Genomic DNA, 22,391 nt, shown 5'->3' on the forward strand with positions numbered 1-22,391 from the left:
TGCAGAAGCTCTGCAACTTTATGCAATCCCATTTGTCCAACCTTTCTTTGATTTGTTGTGTTTCCGGGTCTCTATTCAAAAAATTTCGGCCTGTGCCAAGGAGACCTAGGGTTTCTCCTATTCCCTAAGCAGGAGGATTTTTACAGAAAAAACAAGTCAGTATAAGTATGCTTTTATCTATTGAAGAGATTAGTGAGCTTTAAATGAGTACTTAACCTTCTTTCCTTTTTTTTTTTTTTAAATTTCATTGTCAAGGCACTATACAGAGGGGTTACATAAGTTACATAAGTAAGGTAATGATTACATTTCTTGTCTAACTTGTTATCCTTTCCCCCTATTACCCCTCCCCCAAGTTGTACAGATCATTTCCAACATACTGTCTTATGAGTATCGCTTTTGCCTAGGTTCCCCCTTTGTCCTTTGTCTTGCTATTTTGTTACTCTCCTTCCCTTCCCTAATTCAGATAAATACACAGGGTACCAAAATCACACACAGTGACAACAGGGGATAAACCATAGGGGGAAAAACACAAAAGGAAAAAGAAATCACGTAGTACATTGGGAACAACAACAAAGAAAAAGTTCTGTCAATGTCTTAGAGTTCATTTTGCTTAGCATCATCTTATATGGTCATATGTGTAGAGCTATTTAGCTATTCTGCTCATCTGCTAAGATTATCCTAGATGTATACAAATTATTACAAACTATGATTCATTGGGTCTGGCTTACTTAATATTATTTTTTCCAAGTCCTTACATTTCCTTACAAATGGGACAGTGTCATTCTTTCTGATGGAAGCATACGATTCCATTATGTGTGTGAGTGTGTGTGTGTGTGTGTGTGTGTGTGTATAAATGTGGTATGTGTGTGTGTGTGTGTGTTATATATAAATGTGGTACATATATAAATGTGTTATATATATATATTTATATACACCACATTTTCTTGATCCATTCATTGACTGAGGGGCATTTGGGTTGGTTCCATTTCTTTTCTTTTTTTTTTTAATAAGCTTTTTATTTTGAAAATACTGTACGGAGGGTTTACAATCACATGAGCAAAATAATGAGTACATTTCTTATCAAGCATTGTTGCCTCGTCCTCCATTTCTTAGCTATGGTAAATAATGCTGTGATGAACATAAGTTGTGCTAGTAGCTTTAGTGTGGCCTTGTTTGTGGTCACTTGGGTTAACCTTATTTCTTTATCCATAACTGTATTTCATGATTATTTTAATGATATATAAAAGCTTTTTACTAAAGTATAGAATTTTGTGCATAGTTGTTGCTCAGTTTCTTTCTCCATGAAATAGAGTGAGCAAGATCACTTATAAGAATGTAGTAATCTTAAAATAAAATGAGTTGTAATATATAAATAATCTGTCAAGAGCAAAGTTTGGAACATGTCAGGTATCCAATAAATGTTAAGTTCCTTTCTCTTGAGTTTTGTTCCCTAAAATTTGTAGTATTTTTCTTCCTTCCTTTTGGTGTTTAGAAATCTTTTTCTGATTCCCCTCTCTCAGTTTTTAACAATCAGATGCAAGTTCCAAGTGAGATTTTCATTTTGTAAAATAGTCCCTATTCAATTTAAGAGCTTTTTGAGCTTAACTGTGGTACAGAAGCAATGTGTTCAGTAAAAACCATCATTCTATTTAAAATTTTTACCATTGGCTGGACTTGTGGTAGGCAGTATGACACTATTTTGATGCTGGTTGTGGCATTGCACCACGTATGGCTAGTGCCACAGAATTATGAGGGAAAAATATTCTTCACTCTGCAGTATGCTATGTTGATAAGCTGTGGTTTCTACCCGTTAGCTGCACTGATTACATTTTGAACATAAGATATTTTTCAGCATATCGATTTAGTAAAACAATGCCACAATAAATCAAGGAATATCTGTATATCTGTTGTACATTTCTTTATAACCATAATGGTTAAAAGAACTAAATAGAACCAAGAGTATCAATGGAAGAAGGAAAGATCTAGTACTCATGGAGTCAAGTGCTGTCAAAGAATGTTTAAAAGATTTCACAATAAGACTAAGGTCAGGCAATAAAAATATCAGCTACACATCCATAGATGGAAGCTTTGTAAGCTTTGCCCAGGAATGTGCAACTGAACAGAAGAAATTGGAATGAGAATGTAAGTCTGATGACTCTAAATACTACATACTTTTTCTGGCCCATTCTTTTCTAGCCCATTCTTTTTTTGGGGGGTCTGGTCGTGGGGCCTGAACTCTGGGCCTGGGCGCTGTCCCTCAGCTCTTCAGCTCAAGGCTAGCGCTCTACCACTTGAGCCACAGCTCCACGTCCAGCTTTTTTTCTTTTTGCTTATGTGGTGCTGAGGAATCAAACCCAGGGCCTCGTGCATGCAAGGCAAGCACTCTACCACTGACCCTCTGCCCCTAACCCATTCTTTTTTTTAGCCCATCATTCTGTCCCATTCTAGTCTATGAAAGTAAAATACTAGATGGAATAAATACAATCATTTTAAAATTAATATGTTTAGGGCTCTTTTTAAACAATAAAGGTATAATATTACCTGAAGAAGGCTTAATATTAGCTATACCATGAAGAAAGGTCCAACTTCAGAAAAGAGAAGTTCTAGGCATAGGGAAAAGCTTTAAAGGCTAAATTTCACAGCAAAATAATTTAGTTCATGTCCTGAGACCAAACCAAAAAAAAAAAAAACCAGAAAGAAAGAAAAAGGATTTTCTAAGAGCTCTACATGCCAAAATAAGATCCTGTAAAAAAATCTGTATAAAGACTTTAACATCATGAAAATCTGTAATAAAATTAATGTTCTAGAATCAATCAAACATCAGTCAGAATCATTCCAAATGCTGGTACCACAGAGTCCTGAAATCATCAAGCATCTCCTAGAAAGCAGTACTATCTGGCAGAAAAAGATCACAGACAAACATGCAGTTAAATTTATCCTAATATCGCTATTTTAAAAAGTGAAAATGAAGAGGTAAAATTAACTTCAGGAATATATAATTCACTGGCCCCAACCTGGCCAAGTCCTAGATAAACAAATAATGTAAGTTAAAAATAATAAAGGCATAAACACTGTCAATGAGATTCTGACATTCTATTTGTGCTGTGTATGCTTTATACTGATGGTACTCTAAATTTCAACTAACCACATATCATATAACATATGTAGCCAGTGCTTTAGTACACAGGGCAATATAATTTTAGGTAATTACAAAAGTGATTATAGCCAACAGATGTCCACTGACTTTCTGAAAATTAAAGTTAATAAGGTAGTAATAGAATGTGTAATAAATCTTCTTTCCATTGATACTGGACTCATGAAAACCTCATAGAAATTTATAAAACGTCAATGTGATCATACAGTAGCTCTAGGTTATTGATAAAATTGAACAACTCCTAAACCCAATTAGACTGTAAACAGACATCTTATTTATTTGTTTGGTGGTAGTATATAGTTTTCAACAAGGTTTTTCTTCTAAGCATTCTTGTCAAGGAGGAAACAATCAACAAGACTTCTAAAGGTAAACAAATCAATTGGTAATCTGACAGCAAGTTTCATGACAAGTATTTTATAACGAGAATTCACATGAGAGAAGTTGAATTAGGATTTTATAGAAATTCCACCAGATGTTTAACACTTAAATCTAAGAAAAAAGTTTCTTTACTTTCAGGAAGAATAAATAAGACAAGTCATATCCTAGATATATAGCTAGAAATGCATCTCATCACATTAGCAGAGTATAACTTTTAAATGAGAAGCATTTAAGAAACATTCTTTTGGTGTGTGTTATAGGACTTTCTATAAAACTGACCGCTGAGTACTATTTGATTAATTGAAAAATTTAAAGTACAAGTAATTTTAACTCAGAATGCTTTCTTAAAATTAGCCATTTTAAAAGCAAATTTGGGGATGTTTAATTCTACGTGTGCAATAAATGTAGGCATTAACTTTGATGTATTTAACAAGAAAACCTAAGTAAAATTATTAAAATCTTCGAAAAACAATTTAAATAGTTTAAGAAAGCCTCTGATAACTATCTTACTCAGAATTGTCTTTTCAATCTAGATGCTATCTGAAACTTAGACTTCTTAGAGAAAAACCTCAAACAGCTGGAATCCAGCTTAAATATACAAAATAAATCACTTCAGATTGAAATCCACTCTCAAAAGCTCTAATCATGTTTCTACAAGCAACAAAACAAACAAAACTAAATAAAGAACAGTAACAACAGTGGTAAACTAGGTTGACTGTGTAGTAGGAGAAAGAACACAATAGTAAAGAGGAGACAGAATTCTTTGTTAAATTCGTTCAGTACCGTTGACCCTGAAGGTCAGAATTTTGTTCCTAACATACTCTAAAAATACACATAAGAAAAGATTACCCCATTCATTTTCAAATCCTTAAATCATTAGCTGGAACCTTAAGTCAGCTAAAATGTATTAGTTGGTAAATTAAATGTATATAATGAATAAGACATAAATATTCACACTTCAAACTATCTTTAGAATAGGGAAGGTACTTAATCTTCTCAGAAAGAAAAGAAGACTTTCCTGAACTGTTTTGGATGCCAGAGCATCCTGCCTTATAGGAAGAGAAGAAATATTGATCATGACAATTTCATACATGTTTCTGTTTGGTTTATTTTCAGTTCATTTCCATTGTTCAGTTCAATAACAGCTTGCAAAATATGAGACCAAAAAGCAAGATAAAATAAAAGGAAAAAGAAAAATAGAAATGTCAAAAGTAACAGTAGTGTCAAAACATGTTAATAACTTGCTCTGAGTTATTTGTGTCTTTCTTTGTTATCTGTATGCCTCCCTCCTCCACTTTGATGGTAAGTGCTTTACTTTGAATATTGGAGTTCTGTGCTAATTGTGAAGACAGATTGGTCTCAAGTGTTGTAACAAAAATAATTGAAAGTTGAATGCTTTTAAAAATAGATATCAGGTATGAGATTCATGAAATGTACCTTACACTTTTTTTTTTTTTTGGTAATGGGTGGTTAGGCCAGTCTTTATAGACTGTAGAGTGGGGGGAAATCAGGAAAGTTCTCTTTCCTAAACTTGAAATGTCAGCGAAACTTTCAGTTCTGAAAATTGCTGAAGACTAAATATGAAACCTTTCCCAATGTCTGATTTTCTTTCTTACATTACCTAGGACCTACCTCTTGTTAGTCTTCCAGCTAAAATGGCAATTGTGTGTTATACTATGGCTTTCAGGAATAATCCAGACTTGCTTGAGATATCCTTATAAATGTAATTTGCCTCACAGCTTTCTTCCCTGCTCACACTTTCCTTCCTACTAGTTTCTAATGCTCCTCAGACACTGTAATGTAGAAATAGATAATCTACCTTAAGACAAAATATAATGTTGAAAATTTAAGTTTTAGTTCCTGGACTTACATTAAATGTTCTTTTAACCTGAGGAAAATGTTAATTTTCCTGTTTTTGTACTTAGACTATATAAAAAGATACTTCCAATGCTCCTTATCTGCATCATACAGATTTTGTATTTATTCAATATCAGTGTGTTAACTTGACCCCAAACTCAGATTTGGACCATGTTCAATCATTCACTTGTGCGTAATACTTTATGGTAGAATTTTTAAGTTGTGAAGAATCTTACAGTATTAATTTAGTCTTTCATTCTATATGTGGAAAAGGCTCAGAACAGAGTTTCCTTTTGAAGAACATGTGGTTATTGAATGAATTGGTCAAAATTAAAAATTAAAAAATCAGGTATTCTAACCACAATTAATTGTGTAGCCTAAGATAGAAGAAGAATATTTATTAGAAGGAAAGTTACTATCAGGGTATATATATTTGTTGGTGCATTCACAGACAAGCCAGTGATTTTTGCTAAAATTCTTGGTAAATTCAAGATTATTCTTAGTTATTAAAGTCATTAGTGCTGATAAATCAGACATTGCTCAAAGAGTATGAGTTTCTTTTCTCTTGCATTTTTAGGTTATCAGTGCCACTTGATTGAGATCTAAGAAATGCCTTCCATATGGCTCTACTTTTGTTTACTGAACTCTCTATTTGCTATACTAATAGCTGTCTTTGACAGCATATGGACTTCATAGTTTAAGCTGACCTTTAATTCCTCTCTGTTTCTTATTTAGGCAGGTCAAGTACATTCTTTTTAGAAGATAAAACTTCGTATATAAGCCAAATCTCACATTTTTGGGTGTGAATTTAAGAAACATATCTCAAAAATCTTCACAGCTATTCCAACTAACTGTATGAATTAAAAACCTTTTTATTCTAGTTTCCCAATTGTAGGGTTTCAGGTTTTATAATACTTAAAGGAAAATAAAACTTTTTTCCTACATTTTTCACCCCAAATATCCTATAACCTACTCTTCTTCCCTTCTCTACTTCTCCCCTAATAACTTTTCAAAAATAGAGTTATAATGTTGAAAGATCATCAAACTTAAGGATTCCAGGAGATCCTGATAGAAGGAATTCAGGATTTCTGGCACATTTTCTCCTCCATACCCTCGTTGATAAATCTTTTCTGAGATTCTTTTCTAATTAACTTGACCATTTATTTTCTCCTTGGGCTAATTTGTCAACCATGCCATCTTAAAATTATAATATAAATTCTGTATTCATTAAGTAGTTTTTTTAAATAGCAGTAGTTTTAATATTAAAACAGTTTTAATCACAGTTATTAAAGAGATTTAACCCACAATAATTGTTATTAAGCACTTTGTCTGAGATAATATATTTAAAAAATTTTTCCAAGAGTGTGTGTGTGTGTGTGTGTGTGTGTGTGTGTGTGTGTCGGTTGTAGGGCTTGAACTGTGGGCCTGGGCACTGTCCCTCAGCTCTTCAACTCAAGCGCTCTATCACTTGAGTCACAGCTCCACCTCCAGTTTTCTTACGTTTTTTCTTTTTTAATTAAATTTTTTTATTGTGAAAATACCGTACATTACATGGGCAAGGTAATGAGTACATTTCATTATCAAGCATTGTTGCCTCCTCCTTTGTTTCCCTTTCCCATCCCTTCCCATCTCCACCCCCCCCCTTATCCCCTTAACCCCCAAACCCCGGGCCAAAGTTGTATAGTTCATTTTTTGACATAACAACGTGTACATCTCATTGTTGCAATAGGTCCACCTGTCTCCCTATTTAAATGATTTGTGTTTGCCTTTCCCCTCCACAAATTATACCACCATCAAATACAATGAAAACAGGGGTTATACCGTGGGGGAGGGACATACAAAGCAACAAAGAAATCATCTTATAAATATGTTAGAAACAATCGCAAGAAAGAAAGAACATTTGAATACTAAAGCTACCAGCACAACTATGTTTATTGCAACATTATTTACCATAGCTAAGATAAGGAACCAACCCAGATGCCCTTCAGTAGATGAATAGATCAAGACAATATGGTATATACACAATGGAATTCTGTGCCTCCATCAGAAAGAATGAGATTGCCCATCTGTTAGGAAATGGAAAGACTTGGAAAAAATTATATTAAGTGAAGTAAGCCAGGCCCAAAGAAACATAGGTCCCATGGTTTCCCTTATTTGCAATAACTAGTATATGTCTGTTCTTATGGTTTATTGGAGATAAGAGTCTGATGGACTTTCCTGCCCAACCTGGCTTTGACCTTCGATCCTCAGATCTCAGCCTCTTGAGTAGCTAGGATTACAGGTGGGAACAGTGGCTCATCTTTTCCCAAGTTTTTTTTTTTCCTTTGGGTAGGTTGTGGGGCTTGAACTCTGGGCTTGGGCACTGTCCCTGAGCTCTTCAGCTCAAGGCAAGTGTTCTACCGCTTGAGCCACAGCGCCACTTCCCCCAAGTTTTTTTTTTAATGGTAAATAATATCTGATTTTACATTTGAGTCAGCAGAAAATATGTTTTCAAGTAATTTTACCCAAAATGGTCAGCTGAGCTCTCAGCTACATCAAATTGGAGTTCTGTGAGTATCAAAGCTCTGTTGCAGATCTTCTTTTATTTCAGGCTTTCAGTAGCCAGTTCAGCTACTCTGCTACACTGGTATCAAAAGTTTATATGAATGAGTGTGTGTGTGTGTGTGTGTGTGTGTGTGTGTGTGTACATGGATAGAGTGAGAGATTCTACTGAGAAGGACACATGGGATGTTATATGATTCAGTTACCTAAGTATTTATTTTATTTATAAGATATTTGTAAAGCTTGTTTTTATAATTTTGATTGTTGCAGAACTTAGAAATAGGGCAAAAATTTCAGCAAAATAAACACATTCTTGAAAATTCTTACTGTTCTTTTCTCAAAATAAAAGCCAACAACCTTTTTTTATGAAGGCTGAGGAATTTTAGATTGTGAAATATGGGAAATTAATAAAATATTGAAGGTTTTAATATATATTATTACTTAGTCTTATCCAGAATATTAATGCAATCTTGTGGAAAGTGTTATACTCCCATGCTATATTGCTTGTGCTGTACTTGGAGAATGAAGATTAATAATTCTTACTTTTACAAATTAGATGGTCTGTTTTCTATCCTGTGACCTAACTTACTTCTAAATGATACACTAGAGCCAGTCATTCTCTAATAGAAAATTGAACTATTTTTTACTATTTTGTTTTGTTTCCCTTCTGAAGAATGGCTGAGACCATGCCAGACACTTCAGGCTTCCCATTTCCTTCAGGACAAGCTAGCTCTTCAGTCAGTGAAAGGCCTTCCATCAGATCTGGTCCAATTTACCTTCTAGGTTTCTCTCTTCATTCACCCTGGTTCTGTTTTTCAGACTTTCACCTGTAGCCTTCAGTAGTCTTTGGAACCTTTCTCTGGTTTTGTAGTTTCAAAAAACTTAAGTCTTTTCAAATGTAGTTTTTCTAATAAAACCACCTTTCATTTTAAGCAATTTGTATTCTTTTAATTTCATAACCTGTGATGTGCTTCATAGCAGATGCATTTGTAATCTTTTTTTTGTGGGGGAGGGGTCTGGTCATGGGGCCTGAATTCTGGGCCTGGGCGCTGTCCCTCAGCTCTCCAGCTCAAGGCTAGTGCTCTACCACTTGAGCCACAGCGCCACTTCCGGCTTTTTCCTTTTTGCGTATGTGGTGCTGAGGAATCGAACCCAGGGCCTTGAGCATGCAAGGCAAGCGCTCTACCACTGAGCCATCTTCCCAGCCCCGCATTTGTAATCTTTTGTAGTGTTTCCAACATAGCATTTTATATCTGTGTTTAATACTATATTACTGAATAAGGACAGTATTCTTTTCAAATTATTTATAGTTTATAGACAATAAAATATGCATATTAAAAATATAAGTTGTGGGTTCTATGAGTTTTGAGAAATTTATAACTTAATCATAACCACTTCATATAGTCTTGGGCCCTTCTGCAACCATTTTCCACCCCTACCTCAAGTCCTCATAGCAGGAAAATACTGATTACTTCTTGTCACTAAAGGTTGGTTTTCATTTTTCTAGAATCCCACAGAAGAGGGAACATATAGTATGTGCTTGTGTGTATGATTATTTCTCCACTTACTTTTGGAGAGTCATTCATCTTGTTAATCCTCAGTTGTTTATTTTTTTGTTATGGCACAGGGTTTCAGAAGTCTATGGCTCCAAGTGCAAGGTTGAGGAAAACCTGAACAGATTCAGGATGTATAGAGCTCAGCTATCCTGTAGATGCTTCAGGATCCCCCCGCCCCCCAATAAATTCACTCAATTTTGGCTAAAGTCATACTGTCTTTAAATGAATCTGAAGTTCTTACTTTAGCATTTAAACTAAAACATTTACTTCGTTTTTTGGATACCATTTGCTGTTTGGGAGGGAGATTTCACAAAAGTAAGGACAGGAAAATGTTGAGCAGATCTGAAGGCTTAATAATTTAAACTCACCTATCAATAATGTGTGACTCGTGTGGGAGACATCAACTGAGCTGTGTATTGTACATAAGAATTTGGAATTTTTGATTTTGAAATTTCTTTTGATTAAAAAATTATTATTTAAATTTATTATTATTATTGAGTACACTTGATCAAAATTGTGTATTAAAAATCTAGGTAAGGTGGGAGTCTACTATAGTATTCCATTCCATAGATAGGTCACGATTTGTTCCTGTGTGTATTGGTGGACTTGTTTCCAGTTCAGTTTATTCTGTCGTTTGACAACTTAGACTTAACTATTTTCCTAAATTTTTAAGCAATTGTGCTAAAGGAGCCTGTAGTGACAAACCTTTTACATACGTGGTGTTAATTTCCAGCAGATGTTGAAGTCCATAGGCTTGCTTGATAGGCAAGGACGGTTCAACTTTTTTTATAGTTCTAATGCTTAAGATGGCAATTGTCACACTTTGCTATCCCTGAGGTGTGTGTTTGTTGTGGTGAGAGCAATAGTACTAGACTTATTACTACTCTAAGAAGTAAAATTTATTTAGCAGTTAATGTGATAATTATATAAGTAGGCTCTATTATTTACATTTTACAGATGGAGAAATGGTATAGAATTTAAATAACTTGTCTGAATTCTTGGTCTTTCTTTTAACTCAACTGAGTACTTATTAAGTACTGGTGTAACAAATTATTATGGAAATAACACTTGCTTAGTATTTGTTTAGATGTAGCATTAAGGCAAAACTGAATAGCTATTCCACCTAGTGTGACTTAATGGTTTATTATCATTTCCTGTATCTAGAGAATACATTAATCTCATACACAAAGCAATATCTAGAACTACACTACGTTGACTGAATGAGATTGTGTTCTGTATCAAAAATACCCTCGATAAATTCCTGATTGGGTAATGCTAAATAAGATATATACTTTTGTTGTATTAAGGCACAGAGATTTTGTTTGTTTGTTTGTTGCAGCTTACCTTATTTACCTAAATTTTATAGTCTTTTTTTTTTTTCTGGACATCCTCATGATGTCAAAACCAGGGTTAGCATTCCTCTTTCCGGCACTGATAGCATGGTACACTTCATATTAAAATACTTTCTGTGATATAGTGCCATTATTTACTTGTATGAATTTCCCTCTGGATTGTGATGTCCTGGAGGGCATACATGATGGTTATCATTTGTGCACACTGAGTGTAAATAATTAAATGTACATATAATTTTGTGAGTGTGTGTTTGTGTGTGTGTATGTGTGTGTGTGTGTGTGTGTGTGTGTGTATTATGCTGTTTTGGGTATTGAACCCAAGGCTTTGAACATGCTAAGCAAGTACTTTACCACTTGAGCCCTGAGTGAAGTCCATGGAATTTTATACTAAACATTATTCCTAGGAATTGTTAATGAGTGTTCAAACCGCTTATTTAAAAATAAACAGATTCTTTTAGAAACTGAAAATCAAAACATAGATAAAACTGGAATTGCTGCTATTAAACCTGACCTAAGAAACTTGGCACTCAGTTAAGCTTATAATTACTCTTTTATTTATTTCAGATAAAAATAACTTCTAATACATATCTATGGAAGTGCCTTGTGTGCTATACACCATTGTACATACTTAATCAAACCATCTGAAATTTCTAAGTGGCTTAGGAATTTAAACATAATGGAGTTCAGAATATATGTTATGCCTATATATTTATTGCATATATTACAAAATATTAATGCATTGCAGACACCCTGTTTTTCAAGCTAGCACCTAAAGGATCCTTAATACAGTCATTTTAACATGAGATATAAAAATGACTAGTGGTAATATAGTAGGTGGAAAAAGGAAATTATGTTTTGGATTTCCTTAAATATTGTGAGCAAATACAATTGATTTTCAACAATCCTGTGGCTGGCCTGTGTTGTGTGGTAGAATATGCTATTGTTCAAATCCTTCAGTGCCTTCCCCAGGGAAGCATTATATTTCCTTTCCCTCCTGATATGCCTGGATTTCTGACTTGCTTTGGCTAAAGAAATGGTGAGTGGATGTGACTTATGTTTTTCTTATGAGTAAAAATGTTGAATCAGAGCAATTCCCTATATTCTCTTATTTCCCTCTGCTCTGTCAATTAGCAGTAGTTTCAGATAAATGTTTCTTGATCACCCTAGCTATGAAATAAAGATTACTTGCAGCTTAGCCATAGCCAACCTATTTTTGATCTGTGGCGTGAGCAGGAAATAAACTTTATTGCTGAAAGCAACACGATTTTGTTACTGAAACAAACCTTGCTCTGTGTGGTTCTCCACCTTGTGCATGCATCAGAATCATGTGGAGATTTTGTTAAAATAGATTTAACAAATAGATTGTTTCTACTCTGAAGAATTTCTGTGCTCAGCTGGTCTGAAGGAGGGACAAAGGATTTGTATTTGTGAAAAAAAATAGCTGCTGTGTAGTGGAAGTAATAAGAAAAGTAAGCATGGAGTCTGACCAAAGTACACTTTCAGTAAACTCATGCTTGGAAATGAGGAACTGAACATTAGTTCCTTTACAACTATCCTTTCTTTTGTCCTGGTAAAAAGTATGCATCATAGCAGTTGAAAGACTATTATTCTCTACTGTGTGATCTGTGGTTTCTTTTACACAACCAAGATCTTTTTACTTCTCTGTATTATTTCTTCTTCACAGTTGAGACTTGAGCAGACAGATAATTAGCCGAGTAGGATGGATTTATTGTTGTATGAGGATATATTGAATCCAAACTGGGACCAGATCCCTTACTTCCCTGGCTTTGGTTTCTTAATCTGTAAAATATAATTATCTCAGGTTACTTGAGTTACCAGATTCCAGTATTCTAATACCATGCTTTTGGCTAGCAAGATACCAATATGTGTCAACTCTCCCAATTTCTATCACATATACCACAAGTTAAATTCATGGTCTTTGAGCAGAAGTAAGCTAAGTATTTTAAATAAATACTTTTCTTTTGGACTCAGAATACTCCAAGTCTCCAGCTAATCAGAATATAGTAGTTTTTCAAAGTTTCCAATTTTTTTGTTCCATTACTCAAAGATACATATTTTGTTTATCTTAGACCTGAACTTTCTGGGGTTAGATAAGCAAAAGTTTGTCAAAAATTACATCCTAATGTTATAGTTCCAAATAGCTGCCCATTTGCTCCATATCAGAATTAATTGTTGTATTATTTTAATAACATAGATACCACTATGCACTGGGAAATAAATTAATGTTGCTTCAGACATTCCATGTAATTGAAAACATTCATTTTCATATGTTTTTCCACAAGGAAAAAGTAGAAATACTTGCCAGACTTGAGGTCTTTAAAAAGTAGATTGGTTCAGTGTTGTGGTCATAATTTTGTTTAATGTAAATAGTTTTGATTCCTAGCAATACCAGCTTAAGACACTTGCTATAATTTTTTACTTGAATTTACATGAAACACCATTTGGTCTTTTTGATGATTGCCTATATAGTTTATCAAGTCTAAACGCATGTCATTTGCTGGGGAATTACAAATAAGCCTTGTAGGTTAGGACCACTGAACCAGTCTGCCTTTTTTTTTTTTTTTTTTACAACTACTTTAAAGTTTGGCTAGAGTTTCCAGGAGCAGTCCATTTTGAGAGGGAAATTTGTCCTAGTTAACATTTCCTTTGGAAATACTCTGAAGGTGATTCTTGGCTCCCCAGCAATTGATGGCAGCTTGGAGCATAACTTTCCTGCTTTGGATTCTAAAGCAAAATCAACTCTAGCTTTAGCAAGTTTAAGGAGAAATTTTATTGTTGCACAGTAGCTACTATAAAAGTTTGAGTCCAATTTATACAACAGAAAAAGTGCAGCATCATCAGTTGGGGACTTGTACTCACTTTTTGTTTTGTTTTTTGGTGCCCGTGCTTGAACCTAGAGCCTGGGCACTGTCCCTTAGTTTGCCCCTTCAAGCTACATGGAGCTACAGCTCATTTCTTTTTCATTTTTGGAGACAAGAGTCTCACAGACTTCCCTGCCCCAATTGGCTTCAATCTGGATCCTCATATCTCTGCCTCCTGAGTAGCCTAGATTATAGGTGAGAGCAAACAGCACCTGGCTGCACTTAGTCTTGATTACCTATACTTGCTGCCTGCTTTAGTAGCTTTGTTTGGGTTCTTGAGAACAACGCAATCACGGGGTTTTTCTCTGAATAGAATGAGGGAACTGGAAAATACAAAAATCAAAAGCAGTATTTTTAATGCAGTGGGAAGATTAATTACTCAGTGCAATCTATCGCAAATATGTGTTCAAAAGCAAACAAAATAATCTTTCTCCAATTTGTTTTCTCACTATTCCAAGCCTATTGGTTTTTTTAAAAATAAGAATACAGCACTAGTTATTTTGTTTTCCATGATAAATGCCATATGCAGGTTAAAATTGAACTCTATTTTATTGTTGAAACAATAGTCGGTATAAGAGGAAAAACCATTTGTATTAGGCATTGTAATATAAATTGATATTATTGACCTAACCTATTGGGAGTATGCATATGTGATTAGGACCTTGAACAAAACAAAATCAGAACTAATGTCATGCCAATCTTTTTTTATTTTTTATTTTGATAAGTTAGGAGGAAAAAAGCTCTCCCCCCTCACCCCCTCCCCTTCTCCTCCTCATTCAGCATGTGGGCATTGTCCCTCAGCCTCTTTTTGCTCAAGGCCAGTGTTCTACTAAATGAGCCACAGTGCCACATCTGGCTTTTTCAGAGCGTTGATTGGAGATAAAAATTTTACAGACTTTCCTGACTGAGCTGGCTTTGATCCTCAGATCTCAGCCTCCTGAGTAGCTAGGATTACAGGCATGAGCTACTGGCACTTGGCTAGCTTTTATTTTCTATATGGGAAAACACAAATCAGGAATTTAGCCTAAAAACAAAATTTATAAAATTACATTTAAATTGGCATTCTCAATCCTTTTTAACTTGATTTATGTTTTAATACAATGGTATAGTAGTAAAATAATTCAGAAATTAATAGTTCTAGCTCTTTTAGTATTGTACACCATTCTTTTCATAACTAGTAGAAATTTTGACATTTTTTTTTGTTTTTTTGTCAGTTGTGGGACTTGAACTACGGGCCTGGGCACTGTCCCTCAGCTCTTCAGCTCAAGGCAAGCACTCTACCACTTGAGCCACAGCACCACTTCTGGTTTTCTGGTGGCTAATTGGAGATAAGAAAATGTCTCACAGACTTTCCTGCCAGGGGTTGGCTTTGAACTGCAGTCCTCAGATCTCAGCCTCCTGAGTAGCTAGGATTACAGGCATCAGCCACCAGCACCTGGCCCAGATAATTTTGTTTGTATAAAATTAACTTTAATTTTTGATACTGATTTTGGTGACTGATGTCAGAATGAGGTAAAATATTTTAAGAATCTTCAGTGTATACAATATTTTCAATAGAATTTGTCTTTATTTCATGCCAATCTCTTTTCATTTTTAGCTGTGCTTTTGTGTATGTAGTAGTTTCCTCACATCAACTAATTTAAGAGATAGTCAATGATATAGAATGCTGGACAAAATGGTTAATTGCTAGATAGCTATCTTCGTATTCCTAAGTGAGCAGCAGCTGTGTCTTCTGTATGTTATATGTTTAACTAATAATTGTTGAGGGAATGAAGGTAGAGTATATAATACTAACAACCTGTGAGTTTCTATGTAACCAATGAGTAAAGAGAGACAAAAGACATTGGAAGTATTCTGAAACTTGATTATCAGTGTTTGAGGTCTCAGATTCCTTTGTTCTTAGATACTTTTAAGATTGGGATGCTTCCACAGGTGTGATGAAAGAGACAGAGAGTTAGTAAGATAAGTAAAGAGTGACTTAGTAGCAAAGCAAAAGTGCACCTGGAGGAGGTGGGTAAATACACATAAGGCCTGCCTATATGGAAGCTGTCTGGGCTGGGATTTTTTTTATATAAGAAGGTGGGGTTACTAGATAGCATGAAACTGAGACCCTCATCTTGTGCCCCTCTTCACAGATGACTGAGACATGGCTACCTTGGTGTGAGAGCGCAAGCCTATTCATTGGATCCTTTTTGTTCTTCAGTTTGAACCTGTTTGCCCTCCTTGGTTTAGCCCAGTCCATGGAAGGCATATAGTAGACATTAAGTTTTAAAGGTACCTTGATATGGGTAATGTGCTCTATAAGAGGGACATAGGGCCGTATGTCCATCATTGGTTCATTATATCAGTCATTGGTCCAGAGTGTGGGCCATCTGAAGTTTTAGTAGGTAATCTTACAGAAATCCCAAGGCATTTCCTTGGTCATGAGCATTTCCTGCTCTTTTTTTACCTATCTACCATGCTGTCATTCCAGGTTTATGGAATAGGCAACATTTAAATTTTACCATTAGTAATGTCAATACTTTATCATTGATAAAATGATATTTTTATCATTGATACAGTGACAATTAACATTTTATCATTAGTGAAAATACTTAAAATTGCTTATTTTTACTTAACAGTATTATTATAGGTCATTCTTTAGTGTCTTAGTTGTTTGGTATTTTATTCTTGTGTGTGTGTGTGTGTGTGTGTGTATAAGTACTAGGGCTTGAACTAAGGGGCCTCAGGCACTATTTGTAACAACCCATAATCTTGAAGCACATTAAGAATTTGTGTTTGTTTTTGTTGTTTTTATTTTTAGCTTTAGTGATCCTTTTTCCTTTTCTTTTTGTTGGTCCTGGGGCTTGAGCTCAGGACCTAGACACTATCCTTGAGTGTTTTGCTCAAGGTGAGTATTCTGCCTTTATGCCACAGTTCCACTTCTGGGTTTTGGGCTGGCTTCGAATTATGGTCTTCAGATCTCAGCCTCCTCTTCTGTGTAGTAAGGATTACAGGAGTGAGCCTCCAGTGCCCAATTCCTTAGTGAAATTTTTACTTAAAAACTATGTGATTTAATTGAATTTAAATTATACTTTTCCACTATAACTTTTAGTGATGAAAGTAACATATCACATGAAATGATAACATACCGATTAGAAGACTAAATTCAATTATAATGACTATATTTTTGTTTTTGTTTTGTGTGCTGATCCTTGGGCTTGAACTCAGGGCCTGAGCACTGTCCCTGAGTTTTTTTGCTCAAGGCTAGTACCCTACCGCTTGAGCCACAGCTCCATTTCTGGCTTTTTGGAAGTTAATTGAACATAAGAATTTCATGAACCTTCCTGCCCAGGCTGACTTTGAACAACAATCTTCAGATCCCAGCCTAAGATTAAAGGCATGAGACCAACAGCCATTTTTTAACAAACAGTTGAACCCCACAGTTAAATGATTTTTTTCTCAAGGTTGGTAGAAAAGTTGTGACTAGTACCTGTTTGCTTATTTATTTATTTATTTTACAAACAATGATTGTTCCAAACTGTGCACTTTTTAAAAAAAGATGAGATTTATAAACTATATTTTGTACATCCATTTTATCTATCAAATGAATGAAAACGGAGCAAATTATTTTATGAATGAAAATAGGTTTTTTTTTAATTCTTATTGTTCAGCTCATTAAAGAACATACAATGAAGTAGCACATTCACCCTTTGATTTTATGTTGGTGCCAACTGGTCAAGTTGAAGTAAGGAGGCCAGATCTGGCCGGCGCCATATTGGCCACATGCTGGGGGAAGGAAATGGCTTCCCCCCACCCCCCATCATCTGCCTCCCAGGTAATTGGCATGCCTGGACTCCTGGAGGCAGGGGCAGGCATTTGGCTGATAGGTTACTGAATCTGTCAGTCTAGTGCCTGGGACTGGGAATTTCCTGATGATCTGCCCTCTGTGCAGACCTATTTAGGCCCAGACTAGCCTATCCGCCAGGCTCCATGCCAAGTGTGTCTCCGTGATGGTGTCCTGTTTCTAGTCTCATCTCCGGTCATCATGGCCTCCTAATTCAGTTGTTGGTATTGTTTTTGTTATCTCTTTCCTCTTTAGCATGTTTCCTAGCTGTGTCATGTGTATTTGTGTGCTGCACGCCTTTGTAACAACTGGCAGCCTGCAGCCTGTTAACTATATAATAAAGACTCCAATATTCTATATTTTAAAATGTGACTCCTGGGATGATTTACCTTATAACAGAGTATTCTTAAACATTTTGTAAGTATGCAATGAGTGATACACTATAGAAATAGAAGAATTCACAATTATTAAGTCTAATGCCATAGCATTTACTTGTAATAAAATTTATTACATTTTAAAATTTCTACAAATGCATAGGGGAAAAGTCCTTCAAAGAGTGTTTGATATAGAACCCACACTAGAGCTACAAATTCTTCCTCAGTTTTCTAGCGACATCTGCTGGTACAGTGTTATCATGAATATGATTGTATCCCAGGGAAGTAATTTCATGGAAATTAAGCCAGGGAGGAAAAAAAAAAAACTCTTGTGAACAGAAGTGCTTCTTTTACTGTCATTTTTAATTCAAAATTCGGACATTTGACTAAGAGTATTATCCTAACAATGATAACACTAAGCTTCATACATTCCTGTAACCTAGTGTGTAATTCCAACTTGAACCTCTGTAATTACTTGTGTATTGACTAAATTGTTTGATGTAATGAGGCAAATTCCTTTTCCTTCTTACTTACCCTGGCTCTGTTTTATATTATAGTCTAGCTTAGCAAAGAACCATGGAAAATTAGAATCAGTGAATATGGATTAAATTATAGTAGTTACTTTATGTCATTCAAATAGACTAGATAGAAAATCTGTACAAATGAGTTAAGTGTATTATCTTTATGTACACTTAAATAAAACTGTGACTTTATATTAGAGAGTGATTGTGTTAGGAGACATAGATTTTTGTTTCCTTTTTGTATGAGATTTTTTTTCATTATCGATGCTGGAATAATAAACTATTCAGTCCTTATCGTTATATCTAGATTCATGGATTTTAGCACTGCTCTCTTCCTTAGTCCTTATTTCTGAAGCCAGTGGATTGCATCCTTCACTTTTGTTTTTAATGTACTAAGACACAGCTCAGGTTTAACATGTCTAAAACAAACTGTTGATTGTCTCCTTGAATCTCTTCTTCCCATTGTATTCCTTACTTCAGATAAGTGATCGTTTTATTCTTTTCTTTGCTCAGACCAAAAACATTTTTATTAATTTAGAAATTATTTTATCCTACATTCAAAACACCAATAAATTTTGGCAGAAAATTTGACTTTTGAAATACATTCAGGTTCGGTCTTAGAGCTTGAACTCTTGGCTTGGGCGCTGTCCCTGTGCTCTTCAACTCAAGGCTAGCACTCTACCACTTGAGCCACAGCACCACTTCCAGTTTTCTAGTGGTTTAGACTTTCCAGCCTGTGCTGGCTTTGAACCATGATCCTCAGATCTCAGCCTCCTGAGTAGCTAAGATTATAAGCATGAACCACTGGTGCCTGGCTTACATTCAGGTTCTTATTACTTCTCTCCCCCTCTGACCACAGGTAACTTTTCCTTGCTGACTACCCTTGCTTCTAACTATGTCCTCTTGCTCAGCTTGCTTCCCATCCAGCAGTCAGAATGATTCTGAAAAAATTAAGATAGATCTGTCAGTGCTCTGCTGAAAACCTTCCTCAAGAGCCTGAAGAGGCCTCCCTCCATTGTAGACCACTTTCTCCCTCCACCCTACACTATAATCTTATTCCCTAACATTCATCTCCTTCCTTGTTCTGTTCCAGTTCTAAAACTACCTGAAGTTCTTACTTACTTGCTATGCAGATTCCTAATGTAGGCTTTGCATTTGATACTGCTCCACCCTGAAATGCCTTCCCTCAGTATATTGAAGTTTCTGGTCTGAGTACCAAATATGACCTTCTTAGAACAACTGACTGGACCTTTCTAGTTACTAGTAAGTTATGTAACTTAAGAAAGCATGACTACATTACTGTTTCTCCCTTATGTTGCAGGGTGGTTTTTTTTTAATTGTTACCATAAAAGTGATGTACAGAGGGGTTACTGTTTCATAAGTCAGATAATAAGTACATTTCTTTTTGGACAATGTCACACCTTCCCTCATTCTCACCTAGTTTTTCCTTCCCATCACTGCCCACAGTTCTACAGTTCATTTTCAACATAGTTTCTTCTGAATACCACTTGTAGGGTATTTTCTAACTACTACAATTATCATCTACTACTACTATAATTTATTATCTCTTTTCCCTGGAATGCCAACTCTGTGACATCTGAGTGTTCTGTGTAAGTACCCATTTAGGTACTTATGCATAATAGACATTTAGTTACTATTTGTTGAATAAGCCAATGAGAATTGATACTTAAATGGAAAGTGTAATTTTAGAACAATAACCGAATCGATAGAAAAATGAGAAAAGTCCTAATGGGATCTGTTTTGTTTAAATCTTATATTTATATCATACCTTTTACATTTAACACAGATTAGGGTAATGTTTTTTAGTTGGGTTAATGCTCATACAATACTCTTGATGTTAAAATGTAAGGCCACATTACTGTTTTCAAGATTCTTTTAATGGGAATAATTACGTTTTTGTTCTTTTGACTAGACATCTGACCCTCAATTACATTAACTAACCTTATACACATGAATGGAAGAAAGAATAGTCCCTTTTGAGTCCTTGTTAAGACTTTATCAATATGAAGTGCTTCCCACAGGCTTCTGCTGAAAGAACCCAGCTTCCATTATAATGAAGTTGCAAATGCATTTGTATATGCTTCTTTTATACTTGAAAGCTACTTTTTGATGTTTTGGTCTGCAATTAAATTTATTCTTTAGGATCACAACTATGCAGTGCTGACAATTTCAAGTTGTCAGAATCTTTTATCTGTTCACATTGCACAAAGATAAATGGCTATCTTTTAACAATAACATATCAAAGCCAAAATTTGTTCCCAGATGTACATAATCTTTTAATCAATCTGCTGCTTTCTTTTTTCTAGTCAGTAGGTCCCTAGCCTACTCCCTCTCTTCTCCAGCTCTCTAGATTATCAGTTTTACATTACTATGAAACATTTTATTCAGATGGAAAATAGATAAATGTAAGATTTTTAATGCTGTAATTTGCCCATGCACATTTTTAGCTTAACATATGAGCCTTTTGACTTTACTCCCAAATTATGTAGTACGTTACCTGAATTCTGTGGTTACATTTCTCTCTCTTAACATAACCACATAGTAGATTGTGTTGCTGAAGTGAATGAATCCTTAAGTCTTTAAAAATATCTCCATGTACACATTTTTTCCTGAGATTCTGTATCATGTTCAGTAAAAACAGACTTTTTAAAAATAAGAGCAATTTTTCTTATTTTCTTATTGTGACCTTGCATACAAAAGAAAGAGTTGTCCAATTATATTTGAGGGTAGATAGACTCTTCTCTCCCCCTCCTACTCTCAAAGCTAATTCTACCACTTGAGGCATAGCTACTCTTATTTTTGATAGTTGGTTGAAGACCTTTAAACTTGGTGAAATAGTATATAAATTAGAACATTCTATCACTAATCTTTATATATTTTCTTCAAGAGATTTTGATAACACACAAAGGCCCTTTATATAAGGTTCCTTAGAGTTCTAATCACCTCACAATGATCTATTGGGTCTTAGTAATAGCCCTACTTTAAGATCAGACTTAAACAGTTCATTCAAATCTGAATTTCTTTTTTTTCTTTTTAATTATCATTTGCTTTTTTCTCAATTAAAACTAATACAAACTCAAGGGATAAATAATGACTTTTAAGTCTGATCTCTCAACCTCCCTGATTCTGATCACTTTTAGCTTTATCATCTCTGGAAAGTTATTGCAGTTTTTGAGCCTGTGTAGCTGCAAAATGGAAGAAAAATATATTCATAGATTTGTGATAGAGTAAATGGCACAGAGCATAAAGGTCCCAAGCTCCCAAACTCTCCGGCAAAAAGTAGGCACTAAATAAATACTGTTTATATTTGAAATGCTTTCTTTCTGCTGATCCCTGTTCCCCATTCAATATTAGCTTTTCTCCTTGCCTTAATCAGAAGGTAAAACTTTTGATCTGAACTTGAAGGTCTTTTGTGCCTGCCAATTCTATGTTGCTCTGCATTCACTGAATTAATAAGAAGAGAGAAGTCTGGACCTGGAGTGACCTATATCTAATCCCCCAGCAAGTGTATGTGGCCTTTTTCTTCAGAACAAATTGCTCCCCCAGGGACTGGGTAGAATGAATAGTTCTCTACTCCCAGTCTTCATTGTAAATCCAGGTGGAGCCTTTAGAAGTTTGGTATAAGTCTCTTCAGCAGATGTGAGAATTGAGCCCTGAGTTATGTTAATATGACATGGTAAGGCATGCTTATTGCCTGTTGCTTGTTTGACCATTTTCAAAGCTTAGATCATTACCACAAAGAAAAAATGACTGTTTAATATGCTACTTTATAGTTTAAAACATTTATTTTATGATTGTAAATTTTTGTTTCAGATGTAAAGATGGTTTGAAAGGATTTACATTTTCTGCACTTAGGTAAGTATATTTTATTTGTCTTTATGTTGGGAGCAAATAGGAGCTATTTTAAGACAGCAAATATTTTGGGTGAT

The 22,391-nt window shown here is 34.9% G+C and overlaps 1 protein-coding gene across 1 annotated transcript in view; it reads left to right on the top strand.

Annotated features, from left to right (window-relative positions):
* The window catches only part of Tmem135 (transmembrane protein 135), a 229,500-nt gene that overhangs the window by 171,405 nt on the left and 35,704 nt on the right, over positions 1–22,391 (top strand). Inside the window, exon 7 of the mRNA XM_013014094.1 lies at positions 22,276–22,317. Within this exon, the coding sequence (XP_012869548.1) occupies positions 22,276–22,317 (42 nt within the window). The remainder of the gene's footprint in view (positions 1–22,275; positions 22,318–22,391) is intronic.

This window comes from Dipodomys ordii, unplaced genomic scaffold (genome assembly GCF_000151885.1).
Source record: "Dipodomys ordii isolate 6190 unplaced genomic scaffold, Dord_2.0 Scaffold22, whole genome shotgun sequence".
Classification (NCBI taxonomy): Eukaryota; Metazoa; Chordata; class Mammalia; order Rodentia; family Heteromyidae; genus Dipodomys; species Dipodomys ordii.